Genomic DNA, 23,921 nt, shown 5'->3' on the forward strand with positions numbered 1-23,921 from the left:
TTAGTTTGTGAATTATTGCAATTAAACATGTATTACTCTGTTCTCAACCTAAGAAAAGGAAGTCTAATTAGTAAAGGAAGACTAATATAGTCATTAAAGTCCTACACCCAAGCCCTATACGTTTACAATTGTGAGCAATCACCATAGGATATCACTCTCTAGAGTATAGGGAATGTACGATTGGTGGGTTATTTTATTCTTGTAGGTCCTGGAGCATCAAAGTCACTTTCTTGATGTCTAAAAGTGGTATTAGAGTAATTGGGTAGTGTTTATTCTGCTTCAAAATCTTAAAATTTGACGTGTATTTTCCTAGAAGATCTCTAAGTCATCATATGCATCTGACTTCTGTTTGACTTGCCTTGATTCAGTTGAATGCTTGAACTCAAGGTTAACTTCAAGTCAACCTTGGACAAAGATTACTATGCATCTTCTTCTACCCCCATCTCTTGACAACAGCCAATGAAGGGCTTGGGAAATATCTATTCATATAACACTGTAGAACCTTGTCCACATTTGTGCATGAATCCGGAAATTTATACCAGGTGGAGTACCCTCTAAGCATAGATCAAATCTTGCTTGAGTACTCTCTTATTCACAGTCAAATCCTACTGGATTACCTGCTGAATGGAAATTAAATCTCATTTTCTACTTGCTTTTATTTTATTGCTGCAAATTACTCTTTATAGAACCAATTAGCAATAAACTCATGGGAAAATCTATGATGCGGGAAAGATATGGTATGGAAAGAGTTTTGACCAATCAAAACCTACCCATGAATTTTGATAAATAACACCTTATTCACTACCACGTTTATGATTCCAGTTTATTGGTCAGTTGTTTTTTAGGATATCATATCTTTTCCATATGATAGTCAAACCCTAAACTCATGCAGTGCATGGGGGTCAATAGAAATTTGATCAGGTTTGGGTTGGAAAATTTGGGTTTTGACATCAGTTTGGGTCTAGACTGTGGTCCATATTTAGGTTTGACATCTAATTTAAACCCCTCCTTTAATAAAGATGATCAAAGGGGGTTTAAAAAGATTTAAGATGAAATGAAGGGTTTAATTGGGGAGAGATGTTATGAACATTGACTATTGGAGGGAGGGAGAGGGATTTTATTAGACAGTAGTTACACATTTTATTAGAGAAAATTAAGACCTAAGAGTGTTTTAATTGTGACTTGTTATATTTTAATAATTTAATTTAAAAATATATAACCACATTTCTAAGAGATGAGTGAGTCAAAGAGATGGTGCATATGAGCATTGAGGTAAGAGGACTCTTGGCCTTCCTCTTTCCTGTATCTAATATAGATATAGATATGATAATGTTATGCAGCAACTTTTCTTCACTTTTTCCTCTTTCTGTCACTGTAATGCCCATTAATTGTGATAGATCCTCAATTGACAGTGGTTAACAGTGACAGTCTTGTTGGTGGAATCAAGCCATCCATAGCCTAAATTGTTTGCTTGGTCTGTTCCTTTCATGGTTTTAAACCAGGCCATTAGACTTTTTTTATGCTAAAAATAAACTTTCATTAAAAGAAAAAAGAGATACGTCCTGATAGGTGATAAGGAATCATCACATACAAGACAAATTGCTAAAACTAATCATACAAGATACTCCAAATTACACAATTGAAACCCCAACACTTCTCCAAGATTATTCCTTAGATTCTCCTTGGTGATTTGTCTAAATTCTGGTAGAATCACCCACACTGCAGTAGATCTACTAATTGCTGCCACAATCCTATCCATTGGACAAACTTTGTGTTCAACAAATTTCTTCTACGTCTCTCCTTCCAAATATTCTAACATATTGCAAGAGGTATTCCATTCCAGATTATTTTTTATTTTCTGCATCCACTTATCTTCGACCATGAAGAGAAATTTCTGCAGGTGATCTTGGATGAAAATCTCTATGTATCTTTAACTCCTATGGATGGAATCTTTTGTCTTGCCCATAGTCGGATAATCCTAATGACTAAATGTCAGAAAACCAGTTGCTACATACCGGTGTTTTAAAACGCGGAGGCGTGATGTGAGGCGTTCCACTACCTAGAGGCATGAGGCGTAGTTCAGAATGCAAGAGGCATATGCCTCCTGAACACAAGGAGGCGTAAGCCTCCTTAAGAGGAGGGGGGTTAGGAGGAGGCGAGCGAAATGCCTTTTATTGAATTATCTCTCTCTCTTAATTAGGAATAGTTACTAAGCTCTTGGAGTTTCTAAACAAAGATGCATCATGAGACACTGTGGTGTAGTGGTAGGTGTAGGTGTTGCGGCAGAAAACTTGGTAGAAATGCTTTTGACAGTAGAGTTCTTTCCTTGTTAATCCTAGCTTGTTGCCAATGAGCTACTAACTATGATCTCTGTCATGAAGTTACTAGAAATGGGGCTGGGGGCAAACCACTTTCTTTCCCCTTATCTTTTCTTCCCTTCCCTTTCCTTTTCTTTCCTTTTCTCTTTCTTTTTCTTTCCCTTCCCTTCCATTTCTTTTCCTTTTTTTTTGTCTTTTTATATAAGATGTGCACGAGGCGTATGCCTCTAGCACGCCTCATGAAAAAAGCGCATGAGGCGTACGTCTCTTGCACCTGAGGCATATGCCTCAGAGGTGTCAGCGCCTCTGGCATACGCCTCAAGGCATTTTGGGAGTGCCTCACCTGGAGGCGCGCCTCCAGGCATACGCCTCCCACACCTTTTAAAACACTGATGCATACTAGGTTTCTTCCATCACAACTGAGATCCTGTGATTCTCACACAACATTCCCACTGAAGTATCCAAGCTAACTTGGTTCCATTGCATTAGCTACGATCCCTGATTTCAAAAGTTAAAGAACAAGACCACATAGTAATGCAGCTAATTTATGTCCATAACCTACCACCGAAGTTCTTTAATGATCAGTGGAATCTGCAAACTTTCATCGTTTTCTTAGGTCTAGAACCTCAGTAACACAGTCCAATACTATTGCTCATTTTTTGTTATCAAACAAGTGTGATATTGACTTCCTAAACTGTACTTATAGGTCTTATTGGAAGAAGAAAGGGGCATGTTGCATATGTTACCAGATCGTCTAAGACACAGTTTTCAATGGCAACAATGTGTGAATGTAATTGGTCTTTATTCCCACTAGTAGTACTAGTAAACCGTTTGGATTGGTGAGATGTTGTTAGCTATAGATTCTAGAAGATATAGGCCGTCAGATTCATAATCATAAATCACTCCTAATCACTCTCCTTGAACCCAAGTATTGCGTAAAAGGAATATTGAGGAAGGGATGTGATTCAGAACAGTAGTCGATCAAGACTACAATCAGTCTTGAATTCAAAAGAAAAAGAATGAAGAAATTTCAGAAGAGAAGAAGAAGAGAAGGAGAGAAGAGAAAAAGCACACAAATAGATTTTGGAAATGAGAGAGGGTTGGTCTTGACATCAACTGACCCACTCTTAATATTTATATATGTTGACTAATTGTAAAAGGGCTGAATTGCCCTTATTGCTTACATGGCAAATAAACTAATAATAAAGCTGAAATAACTACCAACTAAAACTGACATAACTAACAAAAATATGCTGCCATACGAACACAGTGGGGTCCACATCAGTGTTCTCTACGCTCCCTCTCAAGTTGGGAATAGATATTTGTCATTCCCAACTTGCATAGGTCTGCCTCTAACTTCTTCCTTGGAACAACCTTAGTGAGAAGATCTGCAAGCTGCATGCTGGAGGTTATATACGGGAGACACACTTCTTGAGATGAAACCCTTTCTTTGACAAAATGTCGGTCTACTTCAATATGCTTAGTTTTGTCATGCTGTACCGGATTATGAGCTATATTAATAGCAGCCTGATTATCACAATACAACATTAAGGGCTTCTCATAAGCAATGCCCAACTCCTCAATTAATGACTTCAGCCACACCATTAGCCATAGATCTATATTCAGCTTCAACACTAGAACGAGAAACAACGCTTTGTTTCTTACTCCTCCAAGAGTCAATGTTACCTCCTACAAAAGCACAATATCCAGAGGTAGACCTTTTATCATCAACACTCCCAACCCAATCAGCATCTGTATAAACCTCTATCTTCATATGATCATTATTCTTGAATAATATACCTCTTCCTAGACACCTCTTCAAGTATTCTAATATCCTCTCAACTGCAAGGAGGTGAGTAATTGTAGGAGAGTGCATATATTGACTGACAACATTGACTGCATAACTGATGTACGGTCGTGTGAGACAAAGATTGAGGAGTTTTCTAACTAACCGTTGGAACATAGCTTTATCTTCAAGTGGATCTCCACCCTCTGCACTAATCTTGTGATTCTGTTCAATAGGTGTATCTGCAGGTTTAACACCCAACTTTCTAGTTTCTTCCAATAGATCTAGAACATACTTTCTTTGAGAAACAAAAATCCCATGTTTAGATCTAGCTACCTCAATACCTAAGAAGTATTGTAGCTCTCCCAGATATTTCACCTCAAACACTTGATGAAGGAGTTGTTTAAGAGACTCAATCTCACTGTTATCATTCCCTGTCACTACAATATCATCCACATATATAGCAAGCAAAGTCAAGGAAGAGTCCACTCTCTTAATGACCAATGTATGGTCTGACTGGACCTGTACATAGCTAAATTTTTCAAGGGCTTGTCAGAATCTATCAAACCAAGCTCTGGGGGACTGCTTTAGTCCATAGAAGGCTTTATTCAATCGGCAAACCTTCTTTCCTGTCTCTGCATCATAAAATCTAGGAGGTAACTGCATGCTCACTTCTTCCTGTAAGTTTCCATTGAGGAAGGCATTTTTAACATCCATCTGGAACAAGGGCCAAGAGTAACTGGCTGCAAGGGATAACAAAACTCTAATAGTGGTCATCTTTGCTACTGGAGCAAAAGTCTCCAAGTATTCTATACCATAAGTCTGAGTAAATCCCTTTGCAACTAATCGGGCCTTATACCTTTCAATGGAACCATTAGCATTATGTTTCATAGTAAATACCCATCTACATCCAACTTGTTTCTTCCCTTTAGGCTGGTCAACTAGCTTCCAAGTATTATTCCTTAGAAGAGCATCCATTTCAACCTTCATTGCATCTTTTCACTCAGGAATTGACAAGGCTTCTTGCACTGTTCTGGGGATAGGAATATCAACAATGGATGTGAGAAATGACTTGTAAGAGGGGGACAAGCGATCATAGGACATGAACTAGGAAATGCAATGTGCTGTGGATGTGGTGCAACTCCTTTTGCCTTTACGGACTGCAATGGGGAGGCCAAGGTCATCCAAAGAAGGTAAGGGTGCAACAATGGAAGGTCATCCCGCGTTTAGATCTAGCAACCTCAATACCCAAGAAGTATCGTAGCTCACCCAGATCTTTCACCTCAAACTCTTGATGAAAGAGTTGTTTAAGGGACTCAATCTCACTGTTATCATTCCCTGTCACCACAATATCATCCACATATACAGCAAGTAAGGTCAAAGAAGAGTCCACTCTTTTAATGAACAATGCATGGTCTGACTAGGCTTGTACATAGCTGAATTTTTCAAGGGCTTGTCTAAATCTATCAAACCAAGCTCTGGGGGACTGCTTTAGTCCATACAAGGCTTTATTCAGCCGGCAAACCTTCTTACCTGTCTCTGCATCATAAAATCTAGGAGGTAATTGCATGTAGACTTCTTCCTGTAAGTCTCCATTTAGGAAGGCATTTTTAGCATCCATTTGGAATAAGGGCCAAGAATAACTGGCTGCAAGGGATAACAAAACTCGAATAGTGGTCATCTTTTCCATTGGAGCAAAAGTCTCCAAGTAGTCTATACCATAAGTCTGAGTAAATCCTTTTGCAACTAATTGAGTTTTATACCTTTCAATGGAACCATCAACATTATGTTTCACGGTAAATACCCATCTACATCCAACCGGTTTCTTTCCTTTGGGCAACTAGCTCCCAAGTACTATTCCTCAGAAGGGCATCCATTTCAACCTTCATTGCATCTTTCCACTCAGGAACTGACAAGGCTTATTGCACTGTTCTAGGAATAGGAATATCAGCAATGGATGTGAGAAAGGACTTGTAAGAGGGAGACAGGCGATCATAGGACATAAACTGGGAAATGCAGTGAGTTGTGGATGTGGTGCAACGCTGTTTCCCTTTACGGACTGCAATGGGGAGGCCAAGGTCATCCAAAGGAGGTAAGGGTGCAACAGTGGAAGGTATCTCAGTGGGACCTGGATCTGATAATGGGACTGTAGTACCTGGATCTAGATTCATAGAAGGAATTGGGGCTGGCTTGGACTGCTGATACTAATGACCGAAATCAACCTGCCTCCACCGCTTGTGATAAACTCTCAAATCCTGACACCTCTTATAACCCTCCCCATTACATCCCTCATCACTCAATGGAACAGGTAAAGGAACTTCTGATGAGTTAACCCCACTCTTACTACTCTCCCCCTGAGGAGAAACCCTAGGATAATAGGGTACCTCCTCAAAGAAAGTAACATCCATCGAGACAAATCTCCTCCCAAAAGTAGGTTCATAGTAGCAATAACCCTTTTGAGTTTGTTTATAACCGAGAAAAATGCATTTGGAGGCCCTAGAATCAAATTTGGAATGATGAGGTCTAAGAATCTGAACAAAGCAAGTGCAACCAAAGGTTTTAAGGGGAGTAGTAAACAATTCTTTATTGGGGTATAGGAGGGTAAATGGAGGCTTCATATCAAGAACCCGTGAAGGAACTCGATTAATGAGATACATTTTTGTAAGAATAGCATCTCCCTAGAAACGAATAGGCACATTGGAGTTAAACATAATGCTTCTAGCCACCTCCAATATGTGCCTATTCTTCCTCTCAGCAACCCCATTCTAGTGTGGTGTATAAGGACAAGTACTCTGGTGAATAATCCCATGATCAAGAAAATAAGAGGCTAATGAGTTGGTAAAGTATTCTTTCGCATTATCGGATCTGAATATTTTGATTTTGACCCCAAACTGGGTTAAAATCATCTGATGAAAGATCTAGGTCAAAGCAGGAATCTCATCTTGAGAACGCATAAGGTAAACCCAAGAAAAACGGGTGTAGTCATCAACAAACAACAAGAAATATCTGTATCCCCCCATAGCAATGATGTGATACGGGCCCCAAACATCGGTATGCACAATATCAAAAGAATTACTACTTCTTTTATTACTCAATGAATAAGATGCTCTACAATGCTTTGCAGGCTCACAACTCTCATATATCAATTTGGACATCTGAACATACTCAAATAAATTTTGAAACAAACTCTTCAAAGACCGAAATGATAAGTGACCCAACCGATTATGCCAAAGCATAACCTGACTAACAGATTGAGAAACAAAAGACTTCCTATCTTCACTATCTTCCCAATGAGAACTCTCTCCAAGAAGATTTATCCCATTTGTCTCACGGCCAATCCCAATCACTTTCCTTGTCTCCAAGTCTTGAAAAACACATTGGTTAGGGAAAAAAGTTACTGAACAATTCTGATGTTTCGTAATGCTACTGGATGAAAGCAAGTTAGTATTAAGTTTAGGAACATGCAGAACTGAAGATAAGGAAATGGTATTAGACAACTTGATGTCTCCCTTGCTAGAAATGGGAACAAGGGAACCATCAGCATCGGACACTTTATCTCTGCTAGAAGATAAGTGATAGGTAGTGAACAGTGATGGCAAGCCAGTCATATGGTCAGATGCACCTGAGTCTATTACCCAACAATGTTCAGTGTTACTTGGAGCTGAAGCATGATAAGATGAGGCCCGAGTACCTGAATGAGCAAAGGCTGATGTAGGAGGAGCTGATGGCGGCTGAGATGATTGAGCTGAATTCCCAACTTCCTTTTCCAATTGAGTCAGGGCAGCCAGGCAACAACTAGGGTGTCTAGAGGCGTGCCTTTTGTGCCCGATGAGGATGCACCATCAGTATTAACAACCATATTAGCATTACCCCTTTTGTTCCAGAGTATTGTTGGAACTAGATGAGGGTACAACTTCCAACATGTGTCTTTAGTATGCTTAGGTTTCTTGCAATGTTCACACACTAGATCCCGCTTATCTTCCTTCTTTATGTCCCTCTCCGTATCACCCCCATACTTAGGTTTAACTGTTGCCAAGGCTGGTGGGAAGGGTTGATGCTGCATCATAACCTTTCTCCTAGTCTCTTCACTATGCACTAAGGAGTAGGCTTGAGATAAGGTCACACTATCTCTTGTTAGTAGTTGTTGCCTCACAATATCATATTCAGGATTCAGACCAGGTAGGAATTCAAAAACCCTATTAGTTTCAACTTGCTTTCTATAAGTCAGTGCATCCTTCTGACTTTCCCACTCAAGTGTTTCTAAGTGGTCAATTTCATGCCACAGAGATTTCATGGTAGAGAAGTAAACCGAGACTAGTTTCTCTCCTTGCTTAAGGTTGTTAACCTTACACTTCAATTCATTAGCCCTAGCAACATTAAGGGGTTGGGAGTAAGTCTCTTTCATTACATCTCAGATTTCCTTGGCTGTTTTTGCCCACAAATAGTTTCGGCTGATATGTGGCTGCATAGAGTTGCACAACCATGTCATAACCAAATAGTTTTCCTGAACCCATTTGGTATAAGTTTGGTCCTCCTTAGTTGGTTCTTTCACATCTCCCAACAAGTAGCTGAGCTTTCCTCTACCCCCAATGGCCATCATGGCTGATCGAGCCCATTCTAAGTAGTTTGATCCATCAAACTTCAGTTGTAATCTGAAAGGCATTCTCAGACATGTTACCAGAATTGCTAGTCCCAAAAACACCTTCCCCCTGATTCTTGAACTCCATTCTTGGTCAAGAATTAATAAAAAAACTTTTTTAAACTTCTATTACAGCCGGCTTAGGTCTTCCAAAGAACAAAGAAAACAAAATTCTGTATGAAACCAGTTCAAAATCTGATATGAAACCAACAACAGTTCTGAATTTTAGGGTTTTCTCTCAAAACTCTAAAGGAAAAACACAGATTTTCTAGCGGCACCTCTCAGAATAGACCAAGATGGTTTTTTCAAAGTTATTCTCAAGGAAAAAACTTACTTTATGAAAGAATCTCTGGCCGCCACCTTCTGTCTGATGCGAAACCCTAATCTTGAGGATTCAAAGCCTTTTCTGATTCTTCGTGACTACTGGAACTCTCCCAGCCTTCTACAATCTTCTTAGTAGCAGCCGCACACTACCAGTAACCTCCTAGAATCAGCTGATCCTCCTTTGTTGAAAAACTTCTAATCCTAGGAGATTCTCATGTGGTCAATCTAATTAGACTAACATAAGAGATCCTAGGTCGGCTCTGATACCAAGTAGTCGATCAAGACTACAATCAGTCTTGAATTCAAAAGAAAAAGAATGACGAAATTTCAGAAGAGAAGAAGAAGAGAAGGAGAGAAGAGAAAAAACACACGAAGAGATTTTGGAAAAGAGAGAGGGTTGGTCTTGACATCAGCCACCCACTCTTAATATTTATATATGTTGACTAATTGTAAAAGGGCTGAATTGCCCTTATTGCTTACACGGCAAATAAACTACTAATAAAGATGAAATAACAAACTGAAATAACTACCAACTAACACTGACATAACTAACAGAAATATGCTGCCATACGAACACAGTGGGGACCATTATCAGTGGGGTCCACATCAGTGTTCTCTACAAAAACATGTACTATAGATGATAGAGAAAATTTTGATGGACAGGAATGTTCTTTTGAAGAGTGGAATAGAGTGATCCATTAGTAATTCAAAATTTTTCTCTACCAGAAAAATGGAATAATTGGAAGAAATGTGGACAGATTTATGGGTAATGTTTTTGCTGCTTTAAGTCACAATATAATGAAATACATTGTTCAGTCACTCTATCTGCCATAGTTCTGTACTCTGCTTTGGCACTATATCTATCAACCACAGTTTGTTTTTTACTCCTCCATGTTATGAGGGTTTCCTCCTAATTCAGACGGAGTCTGAGATTTTTCGATTAGATTGGTAAAATCCTACCAAGAGGAAAAATGATCGGAAATTATGTCAAACTAATTATTTGTTGATTTGTTTTTATCTTTTTGGGGTATGGAACCAACTGTTATTTTTCTTCCTTTTGATATTCCTTGGGTTTGTACTTCTTTCCTTGTTTGTATTGATATGCCATTTTTTGTTGCTGATCAGAAGCATACTGATTCAAAAGAGCAAATTTTCCAGCTAATGTTGTTCAATTATCTTTTTTTTCTCTTTCTTACTTCAGACTGAAAATGAAGCAGATAGGAAGGATTGGGTTGATAAGATCACAGGTGTTATTGCAGCCCTACTAAATTCTCCTTTCATAGAGGAGGTACCAAAATCAAGCTTTACTATTTCTTGTATGCATGGAGGTTAATCACATTTTGATGTTCATGCAAACAATAAAAGGGCCATTTGTTAGCAGGTTCCTCTGGCACAAAAGGATCTAGAACGCAAGAGTGCTGTTAGTGCTGGTTATGATTCTCTAATACTGGATAGCCATGTTGGCTCAGAGGATGACATGAAAGTAAAAAAATTAGATGCAGTTTCCAGGGTTCTCAGAGAAATTCCAGGCAATGATCTTTGTGCAGAATGCTGTTCTCCTGAACCTGAGTGGGCATCACTGAATCTTGGTATTCTGCTTTGTATTGAATGCTCTGGTGTTCATCGGAATCTTGGAGTTCACATTTCAAAGGTCAATATGTAACTGAAATTTTGTACATATGTCTATTGCTGTTACCAAATATGTCAGCTTTTTCAGGAGAGATGGTTTGTAATTTTGATATCGATTAACATTTTGCCATGTAGAGTTGTAAAATTTTTCAAGATATTTGCTAATTTCACTAAGATATTTGGAAAATCTAAATATTGGGGAAAGTTTTCTAGAAACATAAGTTAGTTAATAAACCTTCGAGGGATCATTAGGAGAAATATAATTGCGCATTTGAACCTCAAAAAACCATAGCAAAGAACTGTATAAATCAATAGGAAGCAATTAAGAGATTGTAATTGGTGTGTTTCTGTCTCCCTTATGGTCTCTAGCCATCTTCTTTTCTTTATATATGTCAATAACTTGCCATTTTAACTTTTGTTTTTATGTTACTATGTTTTGATTAGATTGAGAATACTCTTTGTAGTTATACACATTTTTCTTTTTCTTTTTCTTTTGAATTATAGTGACTTAGTAAGTGAATCCTATCAAAGTATTAAGTGACTTAGTAAGTTAATCCTATCTAAGTATTATGCCAGTTATCCGATTACCAATTCCATGCTGGTTCTTTTAGGAAAGTATTTTGAAAAAAATTATGATAATTTTAATGAAATATTGAAAGTTTTTAATAATATTCTAAAATTTTAAACTCTAAATATATAGTCTATCAATGAATTTTGAAATATTGCCAACATATCGGCAAAGTGAAAATCTATGATGCCAGAAAGACATGGTGCCAGAAGAGCTGTGACCAATCAAAGCCCATCCATGAATGTTGATAAATATCATCCAATTGGCTAATACATTTATGATATCTGTTGCTTGGTTACAAGTTTTTTTGGATATGATGTCTTTCTGGTATCATACTAGAACCCATCGACAGAATATCATGGATATTTGAAAGAAATGATTCCCAGAAGATTTCTTGTCACTGCCTAGCAAATGGGGATATTTCGGGGACATTTCGCCAAATATTGTCGATATTGTGAACCATGCTCAGGATATTGTCTAATAGAGGGATGTTTATCTCTAGGAAGGTACTGTTTGTTCTGGTATATAGAAATCCTATTATGATTACTAGTTGATAAGTTTATTTAAGAATGGCTGCAAACTAGGACAGCTGAGTTGCATTGAGACACTGGGAATATTGCAGTTGAAGCCCTATCATGGTCGTTTAGGTAGATTTTTATAATTAAACATAAAAAGAATGGGAAGAAAGAGAAGGGACCATGTGGAAGGAGGTATTGTGACCATCCTAAGTAAAACTCATTTGGCAAGAAAGTAAAATTTATCAATGCAAAACTAAACCAACTTTGCATTTGCATCAACCAGCATGTTTCCATTTGCACTCTTCCCAAATGGAGCCTAATGGACATTTCACCTTGCAGAGATTAGGAAATCTTGGGGATATTTTGCTAGTTTCATAAAGATATTGGGAAAGTTAAAAAAAATCAAGGAATTTTTTTTAAAAACATGGAATTAATCAATAATCCTTTAAGGAAACATTAGAGAAAGTATTATTGATCATTAACACTCAAAAAACATAGCAACATATTGTTTAAATCAAATAAATGAAGATTAAGAGACTTGCTCTATCTCTCTTTTAATCTTTTTGCGTTCTTCTCTTCATTACATATCTCATGTACTTGCCATTTGGACTTTTGCCTTTCATGTTATTATATGTTTTGATTAGATTTAGAATCTTCTTTTGTTGTTGTGTTTTTCTTTTTCTTTTAAATTATAGTGACTTTTTAAGTGAATTATATCAACAAATCTCTATTTGTTCTTTTGGGAAAATATTCTTAAAAATTATGATAATTTTAATGACATACTATTGATCAAAAATAATTTTAATGACATACTTGAATGTAGAAATAACATTCTAAAATTTTAAACCTTAAACATATAGTCTATTAATGAAATCTGAAATATCAGCAAAATATCAAAGATATCAGGAAAAGAAAGTTCTTAGAAACTTTTACATCACCACCTTGTAAAAATAAGGAAATTTGAGGAGATTTCACTAAATCTTGTTGGTATTGCAAATTGTGTTTTGAAATCATAAATTAGCACTAGAAACCATTGGAAGTGATTAGGAGTGGAGTGCAAAGTGCAAGAAGGTTTTGGGAGGAGCTAAAGACCTCCAGAGTGTAGGGCTTATTAGTACAGTTCAACTAGATGGTACCAACTAGCTAGAGTGGGTATACGAGCTATGAGAATTGGCATTAGTGGGCACAGAAAATTAGGTTACATCACATGGAGTGTACCTAAGACCAAGGACCCAAGTCATCCCTGTTGGAAACAGAAGTAGATGGTTCTGATGCAGCTGCTTAATTCAATGCAGCCATTTATTTAGAGAAGGTGGTAAATGAGTAAGTTGTTGGATTTATTTATTTATTTATTTATTTTGGGAGGAGAGGAATTTGCTGTAAGAACATTAAAATAATTTAGGAGAAATATAGAATGCCTTGAAACAACAATGATGGTGGAAATGTTGTCTCTGAAGGAAATAATTCAAGGGTTGAATATATTATTAGATGTTTTGAGATTACATGTATTTGTAGGGGTTATCAATGAAGTGGGTGTAAAGTTGGGCCAGGTTTGGTTTCTGAGAAGAACTTGGTTTTGGGGTTGGAGAGGATTAATGAGAAGTCAAGGATCTGAAGGATGTCATGAAAAATCATCTTGCAATAGAAGATTCAGAAGTCTGAGAAAACATCAAAATGTTCTTTGATCTAGTCTCAAAAGTTTTGGCCGGATTGAGGGTGGTCTATTTGGGATTGGGCCAAGCAAGAAGGTAGTGGTGTGATGTTTGTTTGAGGTTTTTGTATGGAAGTTGTCATCTTCCGGGATTCATTTCTAAGTTGCATTTGTGTGATGTTTGTTCGAGGTTTTTGTATGGAAGTTGTTTTTCTGTGGGTTGTTTTGGATGTGGTTCTATGGTCAGAGGGTTTGGGGTTTGGTGTTGTTTTTTCTTGTTTGGTTGGTTTTGGTTTGGAGTTGTATTTTGGGATTGTTTTGTTTGTTGGTTTGCCATTCCTCTTTCCCTTCTCTCCCTATTCTGTCTTCTTCCTCATTTACATGTCTGATTCCATGTTATACATGGTGGAATATAGGTAATTATGGTTAAAGGATCAGTAGGGAGAGCTCGTGGTCCATTACATTCCTAGTAATATTTTTGTAGATTACCAATTTGAACTAATGTGACCTTTTTGCAGTATTACATGGGCTCCCCCTAAATGGGTGAAATGCCCATGTGGATTATTCTTGGGTTTTGGCACTCCACTGATTCTTGAGGGGATACTTCTACATATGGTTTTCTTTTCTTGTCACTTTTTTGTTATAGACAAATATATATTCTACATGTAAAGAACTTTATTTTTGTTTCCACCCAAAATGGGAGAAAGAATTCCATCTTCCTTGTAAAATGTCGTTGGTAACAGAGGTATACTTTGAAATTTACTTGTACAATCTTTTATTGCTTTCTTTTTTGTAGTAAGTATACCATCTTATGTATTCTATTCTTTTTTATTTAATTGCATTTACTTTTGCTATAAAAAAAAGAACCAGTTTTCAGTGTGTCCCTGAAATGATATTTTCTTTATCTAGCTAAGTCAAGCTCTCAAATGCACATTTCATTCTTGTTCTTATATCCAGGATTATGCAGCATTATGCTTTTGTCTAACAAGTGTCAAACTTCTTTAATCGTTTGTTATTGTATTTCATATATCTGGAAGGTACTTGAATTAATTTTTTTCAATTATTTATATTACCCACCAGGATTCAAATCTTGGAAACAGCCTCTCTGTATTATCCACCAGGGTTCAAATCTTGGAAAAAGCCTCTCTGTATTACCCGCCAGGGTTCATATCTTGTATTACTCAAAGCTGGTTCTGGCTTTGAAGCAAGCTATGAGCAGAAAGGATTAGAGAAAGAAGTTGATGGAGAAAAGAATTTACTCGGTGTCACCAGTTGATGCTATATATATAATATCCAACCACAAATAGAATGATAGGTCTGCTTTTATGAAGCGAAATAAAACATAAACAAATAAAAACAGAAATAAAAAGACATGAATAACCCTAATATCATGCCACCTAACTGCTGGAGTATATATGTTTTATTGCCTGAGCTTGTTGCTACCTGGATCAAACTCTTAGAAAACGTATCAGCCGCCCTCTAATTTTTATGTTTTACAAGTGAGGTATAAATAACTTAACAAATTTCTTTCTCTTACAAAAAATCCACTTTTTTCCATTCTGTCATGAGGTATTTCATTATTCATAATTTCATATCAGACATTTAGAGGCATGCATTATTCTACTGCTTTTCATTTAGAAATCTGACTGTGTTGTCAATTATATACCTTATAATGAACTGGTATTGGATATTTCTGTATACTCACGGTTCTCAATTTCAATATCAATCCATGCTTATCTATACAAAGATGAGAAGATTTGAAGGCATTTTATTAATTTTCTAAGATATTTAAAATGCTTAAGAAAATTAAGGAATATTAATGAAAACATTGAATTTCTCAATAAAACTTCATAGATTGTTAGAAGTCTAGTTTTACATTTAAGGCTCAAACAACTACGAACTACCGCATTTATCAAATAAAGGATTGTTGGAATGTTTTGCTTCACCCCCTAGTGAAATGCGGAGATCTCAGGGATATTTTTCAAAATCTTGCCAATTATGAACCCTGCATACTCTCGATTGAGCATAATATATACAAGCTTTTGTTCTGTAGGTTAGATCTATAACATTAGATCTATCAACTACAATTGATTTTACCTACTATTTTCCCATCAACTGCAGGTTAGATCTATAACATTAGATGTCAAGGTTTGGGAACCCGTTGTCTTGGATTTGTTTCGTGCTTTGGGTAATGCTTACTGTAACTCGGTGTGGGAGGAATTGCTTCATGTTCCAAATGGAAGGTAATGCACTTGTGAAGATTCTCTTGTTAACAAGCTTCTTAAAACATAGAAGTAGCATTTGGGAAGAATGTTATTAAATAGCAGAACAAAATCTGGAAATTTTGACCTTGGTCTAGAATACTTTTTTTCATGGTGTTAGAGAGGCAATGGGCTTCCCTATGTTCTTTTTGTTATTGGATTGAATGATAACTTGTGTTGTGGTGCTGAAAATAAGGAAACTTTTAAGGTCTTTTTTGGAGGTAAGAAAATAACAGAAATTTTCCAAGGAAAAGTTTTGAGAGGAAAATCATGTCATTGAGAAGGAGGGATGAAATGATATAGTCTTGCACTCATATTGTTTCTCAATTTGAAGGTTTGGATTTTTCTAATGTCACCATCTAGTGGGCAATTACAGTTTTGTTTATGAATTTCTTTTGTTTTTTTTTTTTTTTCGGGGGGGGGGGGTGGAGAAGGGGGCATTGGAATGCGCCATTATATATGCTGTATATGAGCTGCTAAATCTATACTTCTACCTAGTTGTATTAGGTGATTTAACCACTTTTACATTTTGTCATTTAATGCAATACCTTGTAAAAAGAAGAGTAGAAAGTGTCCAACATCTGCATTTAGCAATCTTGTTAACACCCTATAAAAAACAGGCTGAGAATTCACCTTACAGGTTTCATCATCCAACACTATATTCTATTGAGAAAGAGGGCTTAAGTAAGATCTCATATCTCCTTATAATGAAATTCTCCAGCATACCTTCTATTGACAAGACATCTCATTGATTCATGAATTATACTAATGGTGCACATGGCAGTATAGTTTAGTCCCAAATTCCTAATACCAATAACACCTTGTTACCTCACAGGCACACCAAATGGTGAAGTATTCTTAGGTTTCTGACACACCAAACCCTAGGATTCACAACCCATGGCCACAACTGTAAATGAATATTAAACTACACAAAATCTTCGTTTGTTTTTGTTGGATTTTTTTTTCCTGTAGAAATTTGTCATAAAATCTTTGAAGGATTTATTTTCTTGTTTGTTTGCAATATGGAAAACAAAGGTTCCACGAGGCAAAACTTCCAAGTGGATATAAAACAAAAGGCCCCTGCTAGAGGGGACCTACCAAAACATCCCTTTGTTAGAGTGGAGGGAGAGTGGAGACCTTTAGGTCAATGTGTTTTGACAAGTAATGGGAACCTCAAGTCCTTTTCCCTGAACTGACAAGTAATGGGACCTACCAAAACATCCCTCAAGTCTTCTGTGGAAACTTCTGGAAATTGTTTTCCTGTTTTTTCTTCCACGGAAACTCTACGATCCTGCAAAATGTTTTCTTATTCATCGATTTCCTTCAAAAATTTGGGAAAAGTTAGAAAACAAAAAATGTCACACAGTCCTAGGTTATGACATGCCTTCCAAGTATCGGTATGGTGAGATACATGGTTTTCATGTCTTCTGGTAACGCCGTAAAAAGGTCTATGATTTATGACCTGACTGAATCCTTTTTCACCCCCACTTTTCCATCATAATTGAAGCTGTGAATAATTAATATAAGCTTTGAAAAGCTGAAGTGAATGGTGTGATATAGCAGTGACAGAACCATTGACTATTCCAGAAGTCCATATTTGATGGATGGTATGGTGTGGCAAGTCATCTTTCCAGTAGGACAGCAATGGGGTTTGTCATTCAATTAAGAACAGAAGAAGCTTAAATGATCAGTTTGGGAAACTTTTTTCTATTATGTATGTGGTTTATTCAAAACTCTCTGTAATTAATCATATATAATCTAATGCTAAGAAAAGTTAGATGACTCCTAGTTTAAAAATGCCTGGGAAGCCTATCACTTTGGCTATATATTAGGTAGTTGGGTATTGATTGAGCATCCATTTGGATACTCTTCTATCAACTATATAGGTTTTCTATTTTTTTTTTCCACTTGGTGGTCTACCTATGTTGAGTCCATTTTTTTTTTTAACAATATCATGCAGCAGCTGTGAATCAAATGACTACATCACTTCAATTACAAAACCTGGCCCCAAAGATGCTCTCTTGGAAAAAGAAAAATATATCCAGTCAAAGGTACATAGTTGAACCAATTAATTGCAACACTTTCTCTGTCTAATTTTATAGATATCATGCATTTTGATAAATGCCTATATTCTTTATGATATCATGAATCAAAAATCATGTATCAATATTTGCAATAAAACAATTTTATTTCAACTATTGTGCCATAAAACTGGTAACATTTGTTTCATTGACTTGTATAATGATCAACTAATAAACCATGGATTTTTTGTTTAGGAAGACATCTGTTATGAAACTGGTAGGGATTGCAAGTAGTTGTAAAAGTGGTTTGTAGATTTCTGTGTCTTTTAGTTTTCCTTTCTTTTTATGAATTTTGGCATTAGAATGTCATCTTTAATTTTTATAGTTGTTTGTGGGCATCACTCCTAGATAAGAGAAGTTTTTAATTTTTATAGTTTTTTTTGAGGAGAGAATGCCAGTAAAATACAAATACTTCTTTCCTACTGCTTGTGTTCTACTCTGTTGAATTGTCCCTTGATATATTTTCTACTCTACCCACTTCCTCCCTTCCCAATGAATTTTCTGGTCTGCTTGTAGAGTTCATTCTGTTCACTAGGGATGTGGCCTCTTTGATACCGTATATATACTGCCAAAGCCTTGCTCAATCATTTAATTTCCAACCCATAACCACTTGTGGGTCTCCTTTGACTTCCATGTTTTTGTACCCTTTTGAATGACCTTATCTTATAATTGAAGCAATGCTGGACTCAGCTCTTTTTGAGTTTCATAGCCAATTGGGCCTGAGAATATAAGCTAGTTTTATTAAAGTGCTCATTAGTTACCAAAAAGTCAATTGAGCCCTGGATCAACTGCATCACTAACTAGTCAGCTGATATTCATGATACAGCAGCTTGGGATGACCAAGTATCAAGTAGGTCAATTAGTTGATTAATACATTATTTTTCTTGTGTTTAATCTTCTTATTTAAGGCAATATGGTATATGTTTTCATTTTGTTTTATGTATGCTCTTGCTTTAAGTATATGTTTTCATTTCAATAGGGGGTAGGCTGACTTTAATTAAGGCTACACTTGCCAACCTTCCAACCTACTTCCTTTCAGTGTTCAGGAATACTCCAAGGGAGGCTAAGAAACTGGAGAAGAGAATGAGGGACTTTCTATGGGAACCAGGTGAGGTGAAAAAGGATCACTTGATCAGATGGGAGATAGTTAACAAACCAAAGGAAGAAGGGGGTTTAGGGATAGGGAACATAGTGCTGAAGAATGTAGCCCTTCTAGGGAAGGGGCTATGGAGATGGCCTCGAGAGAGAGAGAGATTATGGCTTGAGGTGGTGGAAAGCATTCATGGTTGGGATTCTGGGATATCACGCCGAGTTACCCTTACTACACCTTGGAAGGCTATACATGGTATTCTCCCTCGCTTCCTCAGATTCATCAGGTATGATGCTTGTTCTGGTATTGCTATTTTGTTATGGGAGGATATTTGGGTGGGTACTCAACCCCTCAAAGATTGTTTCCCTTCGCTCTATTCCATTTCCCTTCACAAACATGAGCCAATTGCAACTTTTCTTCCGAGCCCGTTAAACCCCTTATCTTTAAACTAGGACTTTGGGTTTTGTAGAGTGTTAAGGGATGGTGAGTCGAATTGTGTTATTGAGCTAATTCATTTACTAGAATCCGTTTGCTTGGACCCCACTTCTTCTGATTAAAGGGTTTTGACTCCTCTTCCAAAAGGTACTTTTACTTGCTCTTCTTTTCTAAAATACCTTAGTTCTAATCCCATTTCCCAAGGATTCCCTGTCAAAGAATTCTGGGCGCGACCTATTCCCCCAAAAATTGTTGTATTCTGCTGGTAAGTCTTCTATGGGAAGATCAATACTTTGGAAAACTTACAGAAAAAGAGACCCTCGCTTTGTCTTTCCCCAAATTGGTATTCCTTGTGTAAGGCTGAGAATGAGGATTGTGTCCATTTGCTGATCTCCTGTTCCTTTGCTACAACTATATGGAGGTGGAGCCTTTGTTTATTTGGAGGTAGGTGGTCTATGCCTTCTGATTTAAGCTTGTTATTCAACCCATTTGTCTTTGTTTGGCACACTAGAAGAGGTAAGGTCATGTGGAAATGTGTTAGGGCAGCCACTTTGTGGACTCTTTGGGAGGAAAGGAATGCAAGAATTTTCTTAGAGAAGGAAAGAGGGTTAGATGAAATGAAGGATTGTATCCTAACAAGAGCAATCCATTGGTTGAAAACTGTGGATATATTTGATGACTTCTCCTTTGATGATTTGTGGAGGAATTGGATAGTAATAGTTAACACTTCGACAAAGAAGGATAGAATTCTGTCAGAATGGATTCTGCCTTTGGAAGTTGTCATCAAGTTGAACTTTGATGGAAGCAGCCAAGGCAACCCCGGGCAACCTCGGGCCTCCAGTTATAGGGGGTATCCTAAGAAATAAGGACAACAACATAATTTCCCTATTCTCAGGACCGGTGGGAGTGGTGGATTCCACAAGGGCAGAAACCCTTGCTGCAGTACAAGGAATTCAGTTTGCCAACCAGCTTGGGGTGGAGCATCTCCTAGTTGAAGGGGACTCTCAGGTGGTAACAAGGTGGCTCCTAAACTTGGATACCACCATTTGGGGCTACAATGATCTCATCAAAAAAGTAAAGTGGTTAACCAGCAATATGAGAGTTGAGGTAAAATGGGTTAGTAGGTCTACTAATTCTTTGGCTGATGCTTTAGCCAAACAGGGGGTTTCTAGGGAAGATCTTTTTTATGCTTCTATGTAAGTTGTTATTAATTTGGAAATCTGTACTTAACTAGCCCGGAGAGGTTGCAACTCGTGCTTTTCCTTGGGGACTTTGTACTATTGTCTATTGCTGATTAACAAAATTCTTGGCAGTGTAGCCGACCAGAGATAGGTGGAAGAGGAGAGAAGAGAAGAGAAGAGAAGAGAAGAGAAAAGAGAGTTTGCAATGCAATAGTACTGGCGGTGCCAGTGTTTATTTAATATATAGGGCGACAGAAATAACAAGCGAAAAGACCCTTGTGCCCCTGAGTACAATAACAGACATAACAGAAATAAAAAACGAAATAAAAAAACACTTTAATTAGACAAACATGCCCTAACAACTGTAACTAAGTTATTCTAACATTGTTCCAACACTCCCCCTCAAGTTGGAGCATAGATGTCAATCATGCCCAACTTGTCACACAAATCTTTTTGCTGCACATGATGAAGACCTTTGGTGAAGATATCTGCAAGTTTCTCTTCCGAGTTGACATATGGTGTGCACACCTCCACTTTCAAGTCTCTCTGATAAAATGTTTGTCCACTTCAATGTGTTTCGTCCTATCATGCAGAACTGGATTAGCAGCAATATTGATGGCTGCTTTATTGTCACAATAGAGTGAAGTAGGATTGTTTACTGCAAAACCCAGTTCACCTAACAGATTTCTTATCCACATGATTTCCGCAACCCCATGAGCCATCGCTCTATATTCTTCTTCAGCACTGGATCCAGCCACCACACTTTGTTTTTTGCTTCTCCATGTGACAAGGTTTCCTCCTACAAAGGCACAATAACCATTGGTGGACTTTTGGTCATTGACTGCTCCTGCCCAATCTGCATCAGTATATACTTCCACTTTTAAGTGACTGTGTTTCTGGAACAACAAACCAGCCCCAGGAAACTTCTTGAGATATCTCAAGATCCTCTATGCAGCTTCAAAGTGAGTTGTCATCGGGCTGTGCATGAATTGACTAAGGACACCCACTGCATAGGCAATATCAGGCCTGGTCATAGACAAATACAGAAGTCTCCCCACAAGTCTCTGGAACATCTTTACATCTTTCAAAAACTCTCCCTGACTGTCTCCCAGATGGTGATTAGGTTCAATAGGTGAATCATATGGTTTTACCCCCAACTTGCTTGTATCTTCTAGTAGATCTAGTACATACTTCCGTTGGGAAATAAAGATGCCCTTGTGAGAGCGGGCAACTTCAATTCCAAGGAAGTATCGTAAGGAGCCTAGATCCTTCACCTCAAATTTAGTGGCTAAGAATTTTTTTAGTCTCTGGATTTCAGCCTCCCAATCTCCTGTGATCACTATGTCCCCACATACACAATAAGAGTTGCAATTTTACCTTTACCTCTTTTTACAAACAAGGTATGATCTGATTGGCATTGTTTGAATCCCATTTGTTGGACTGCTACATGGAACTTACTAAACCAAGCCCGAGGTGATTGTTTCAATCCATATAGGGACTTTTTCAACCTGCACACCTTTTGTTCACTGTCTCTGGCACATAACCCTGGGGGTTGGGTCATGTACACCTCCTCTTCCAAGTCACCATTCAAGAAGGCATTCTTGATGTCCAATTGGTGAAGATCCCCGTCAAGATTTGCTGCCAAGGAAAGGAGAATCCGGATGGAGTTCATCTTCGCTACAGGGGCAAAAGTCTCTGCATAGTCCACTCCATATACCTGTGTGAAGCCTCTTGCTACCAGTCTAGCCTTGTACCTTTCAATAGTTCCATCAGCTTTGTGTTTCACCGTGAACACCCACTTGCACCCCACTGGTTCCTTCCCCTCAGGAAGATCTACCAACTCCCACGTACCATTTTTATTTAAGGCATCAATTTCTTCCTGCATTGCATCTGTCCATTCAGGTTTTGACAAAGCTTCTGCCACGGTCTTAGGGATGGGAACACTGTCCACAGAGGAGAGGAAGGCACGGTACGAGGGTGAAACATGCTCATAGGACACAAAGTTAGAGATAGGATGATTAGTGGTACAAGATCTAACACCCTTTCTCTTAGCAATGGGGATATTAAGATCATTGGGGACATGTGAATCAACATTTAAAGGAGCAATGGGAGCAAGTGTACCTGGCTGATGAGACGGATTTGCCTCGGGTGAATCCGATAATGTTGGTTGCATAGTGTCCGGCTCCACGACTCTTGAACTCTGCTGGCTCTTATGACGACGATGGAAAACCCGGAACGGAGGAGGATCAGGTAAAGGAGGTAGTTGAATCTGAGTCATCGCCTGCTTCTCCTCAACCCTACTCTCCCCCTGAGGAGAAACCGAGAAGAACGGTTGACTCTCAAAGAATGAGACATCAATGGAAACATAGTACTTACGGGCAATGGGATCATAGCAACGATACCCCTTTTGAGATGAGGGGTAACCAAGAAAAACACAAGGAATAGCCCGAGGGTCAAGTTTACCACGAGTAGGTGATAGGTTGTGGACAAAACGACACCCAAAGACACGCATCGGAATGGTGGACAGCGGGGCTGTAGGGAACATGAGCTAATGTGGGGCCTTATACTCTAGTAGCCGAGAGGGCATGCGATTGATGATATATGTCGCACACAATACTGCATCCATCCAAAACTGTTTCGGCACATTCATATGAATCAGCAAGCCACGAGCAACTTCGAGTAGATGACGATTTTTTCGTTCAGCCACACCATTTTGTTGGGGTGTCCTGGCACAAGAGCTTCGCTGAAGTGACCCACTCGAAGCAAAGAACTTCGTGAGATCACTATGGAAATATTCCTTTGGATTGTCCGACTGGAAAATATGAATTTCCGTTTGGAACTGAGTGAACACCATGCGTTGGAAATCTTTCACAATTTGTGGCACTTCATCTCGAGATCGCGTAGGATAAACCCAAGTGTATCGAGAATAATCATCAATCAACGTAACAAAATACTTATAGCCAGCCGCAGTAGGTAGAGTAACAGGGCCCCAAACATCAGAATAAACAATATGAAATGGAAATTCAGATCTTTTATTTCTTAAAAGTAAAGAGCTTCTACAATGCTTACTCAACTGACAAGTTTGACACTGTAATTGACTCACTGACAAGGACTCAAAAATCTTTGGGAACATAACTTTTAACGACTCAAAAGAAAGATGACCTAAACGACTATGCCATAAATAGGCCTGACTCTCATTCGCCGAACTTGTGGACTCAGTCGCCACTAACAACGACTCAAAAATCTTTGGTGTGCTCATGGAAGATGGGGTTGGATGCAATTTTTATTGCATTGATATTGTTTACATAAAGAGGAACAGACAATGATGGCTCATTTAGTATTTCAAATAGAAGAGCCCAAAGCCATATGATCTCACTACACACGGAAGACAACCCTGTATTCAGCTTCAATGGAAGATTTGGACACAATAGCTTGTTTCT

The 23,921-nt window shown here is 38.0% G+C and overlaps 1 protein-coding gene across 1 annotated transcript in view; it reads left to right on the forward strand.

The window, feature by feature from the left end:
* LOC148855637 (ADP-ribosylation factor GTPase-activating protein AGD4-like) overlaps nt 1–23,921 on the forward strand; it is a 106,656-nt gene that overhangs the window by 67,996 nt on the left and 14,739 nt on the right. Inside the window, exons 13-16 of the mRNA XM_088984933.1 lie at nt 10,269–10,355; nt 10,449–10,718; nt 15,555–15,676; nt 17,655–17,745. Of these exons, the coding sequence (XP_088841059.1) occupies nt 10,269–10,355; nt 10,449–10,718; nt 15,555–15,676; nt 17,655–17,745 (570 nt within the window). The remainder of the gene's footprint in view (nt 1–10,268; nt 10,356–10,448; nt 10,719–15,554; nt 15,677–17,654; nt 17,746–23,921) is intronic.

The sequence above is a fragment of the Nelumbo lutea genome, chromosome 4 (assembly GCF_056320005.1).
Source record: "Nelumbo lutea isolate HS-2025 chromosome 4, American lotus-T2T, whole genome shotgun sequence".
Lineage (NCBI taxonomy): Eukaryota > Viridiplantae > Streptophyta > Magnoliopsida > Proteales > Nelumbonaceae > Nelumbo > Nelumbo lutea.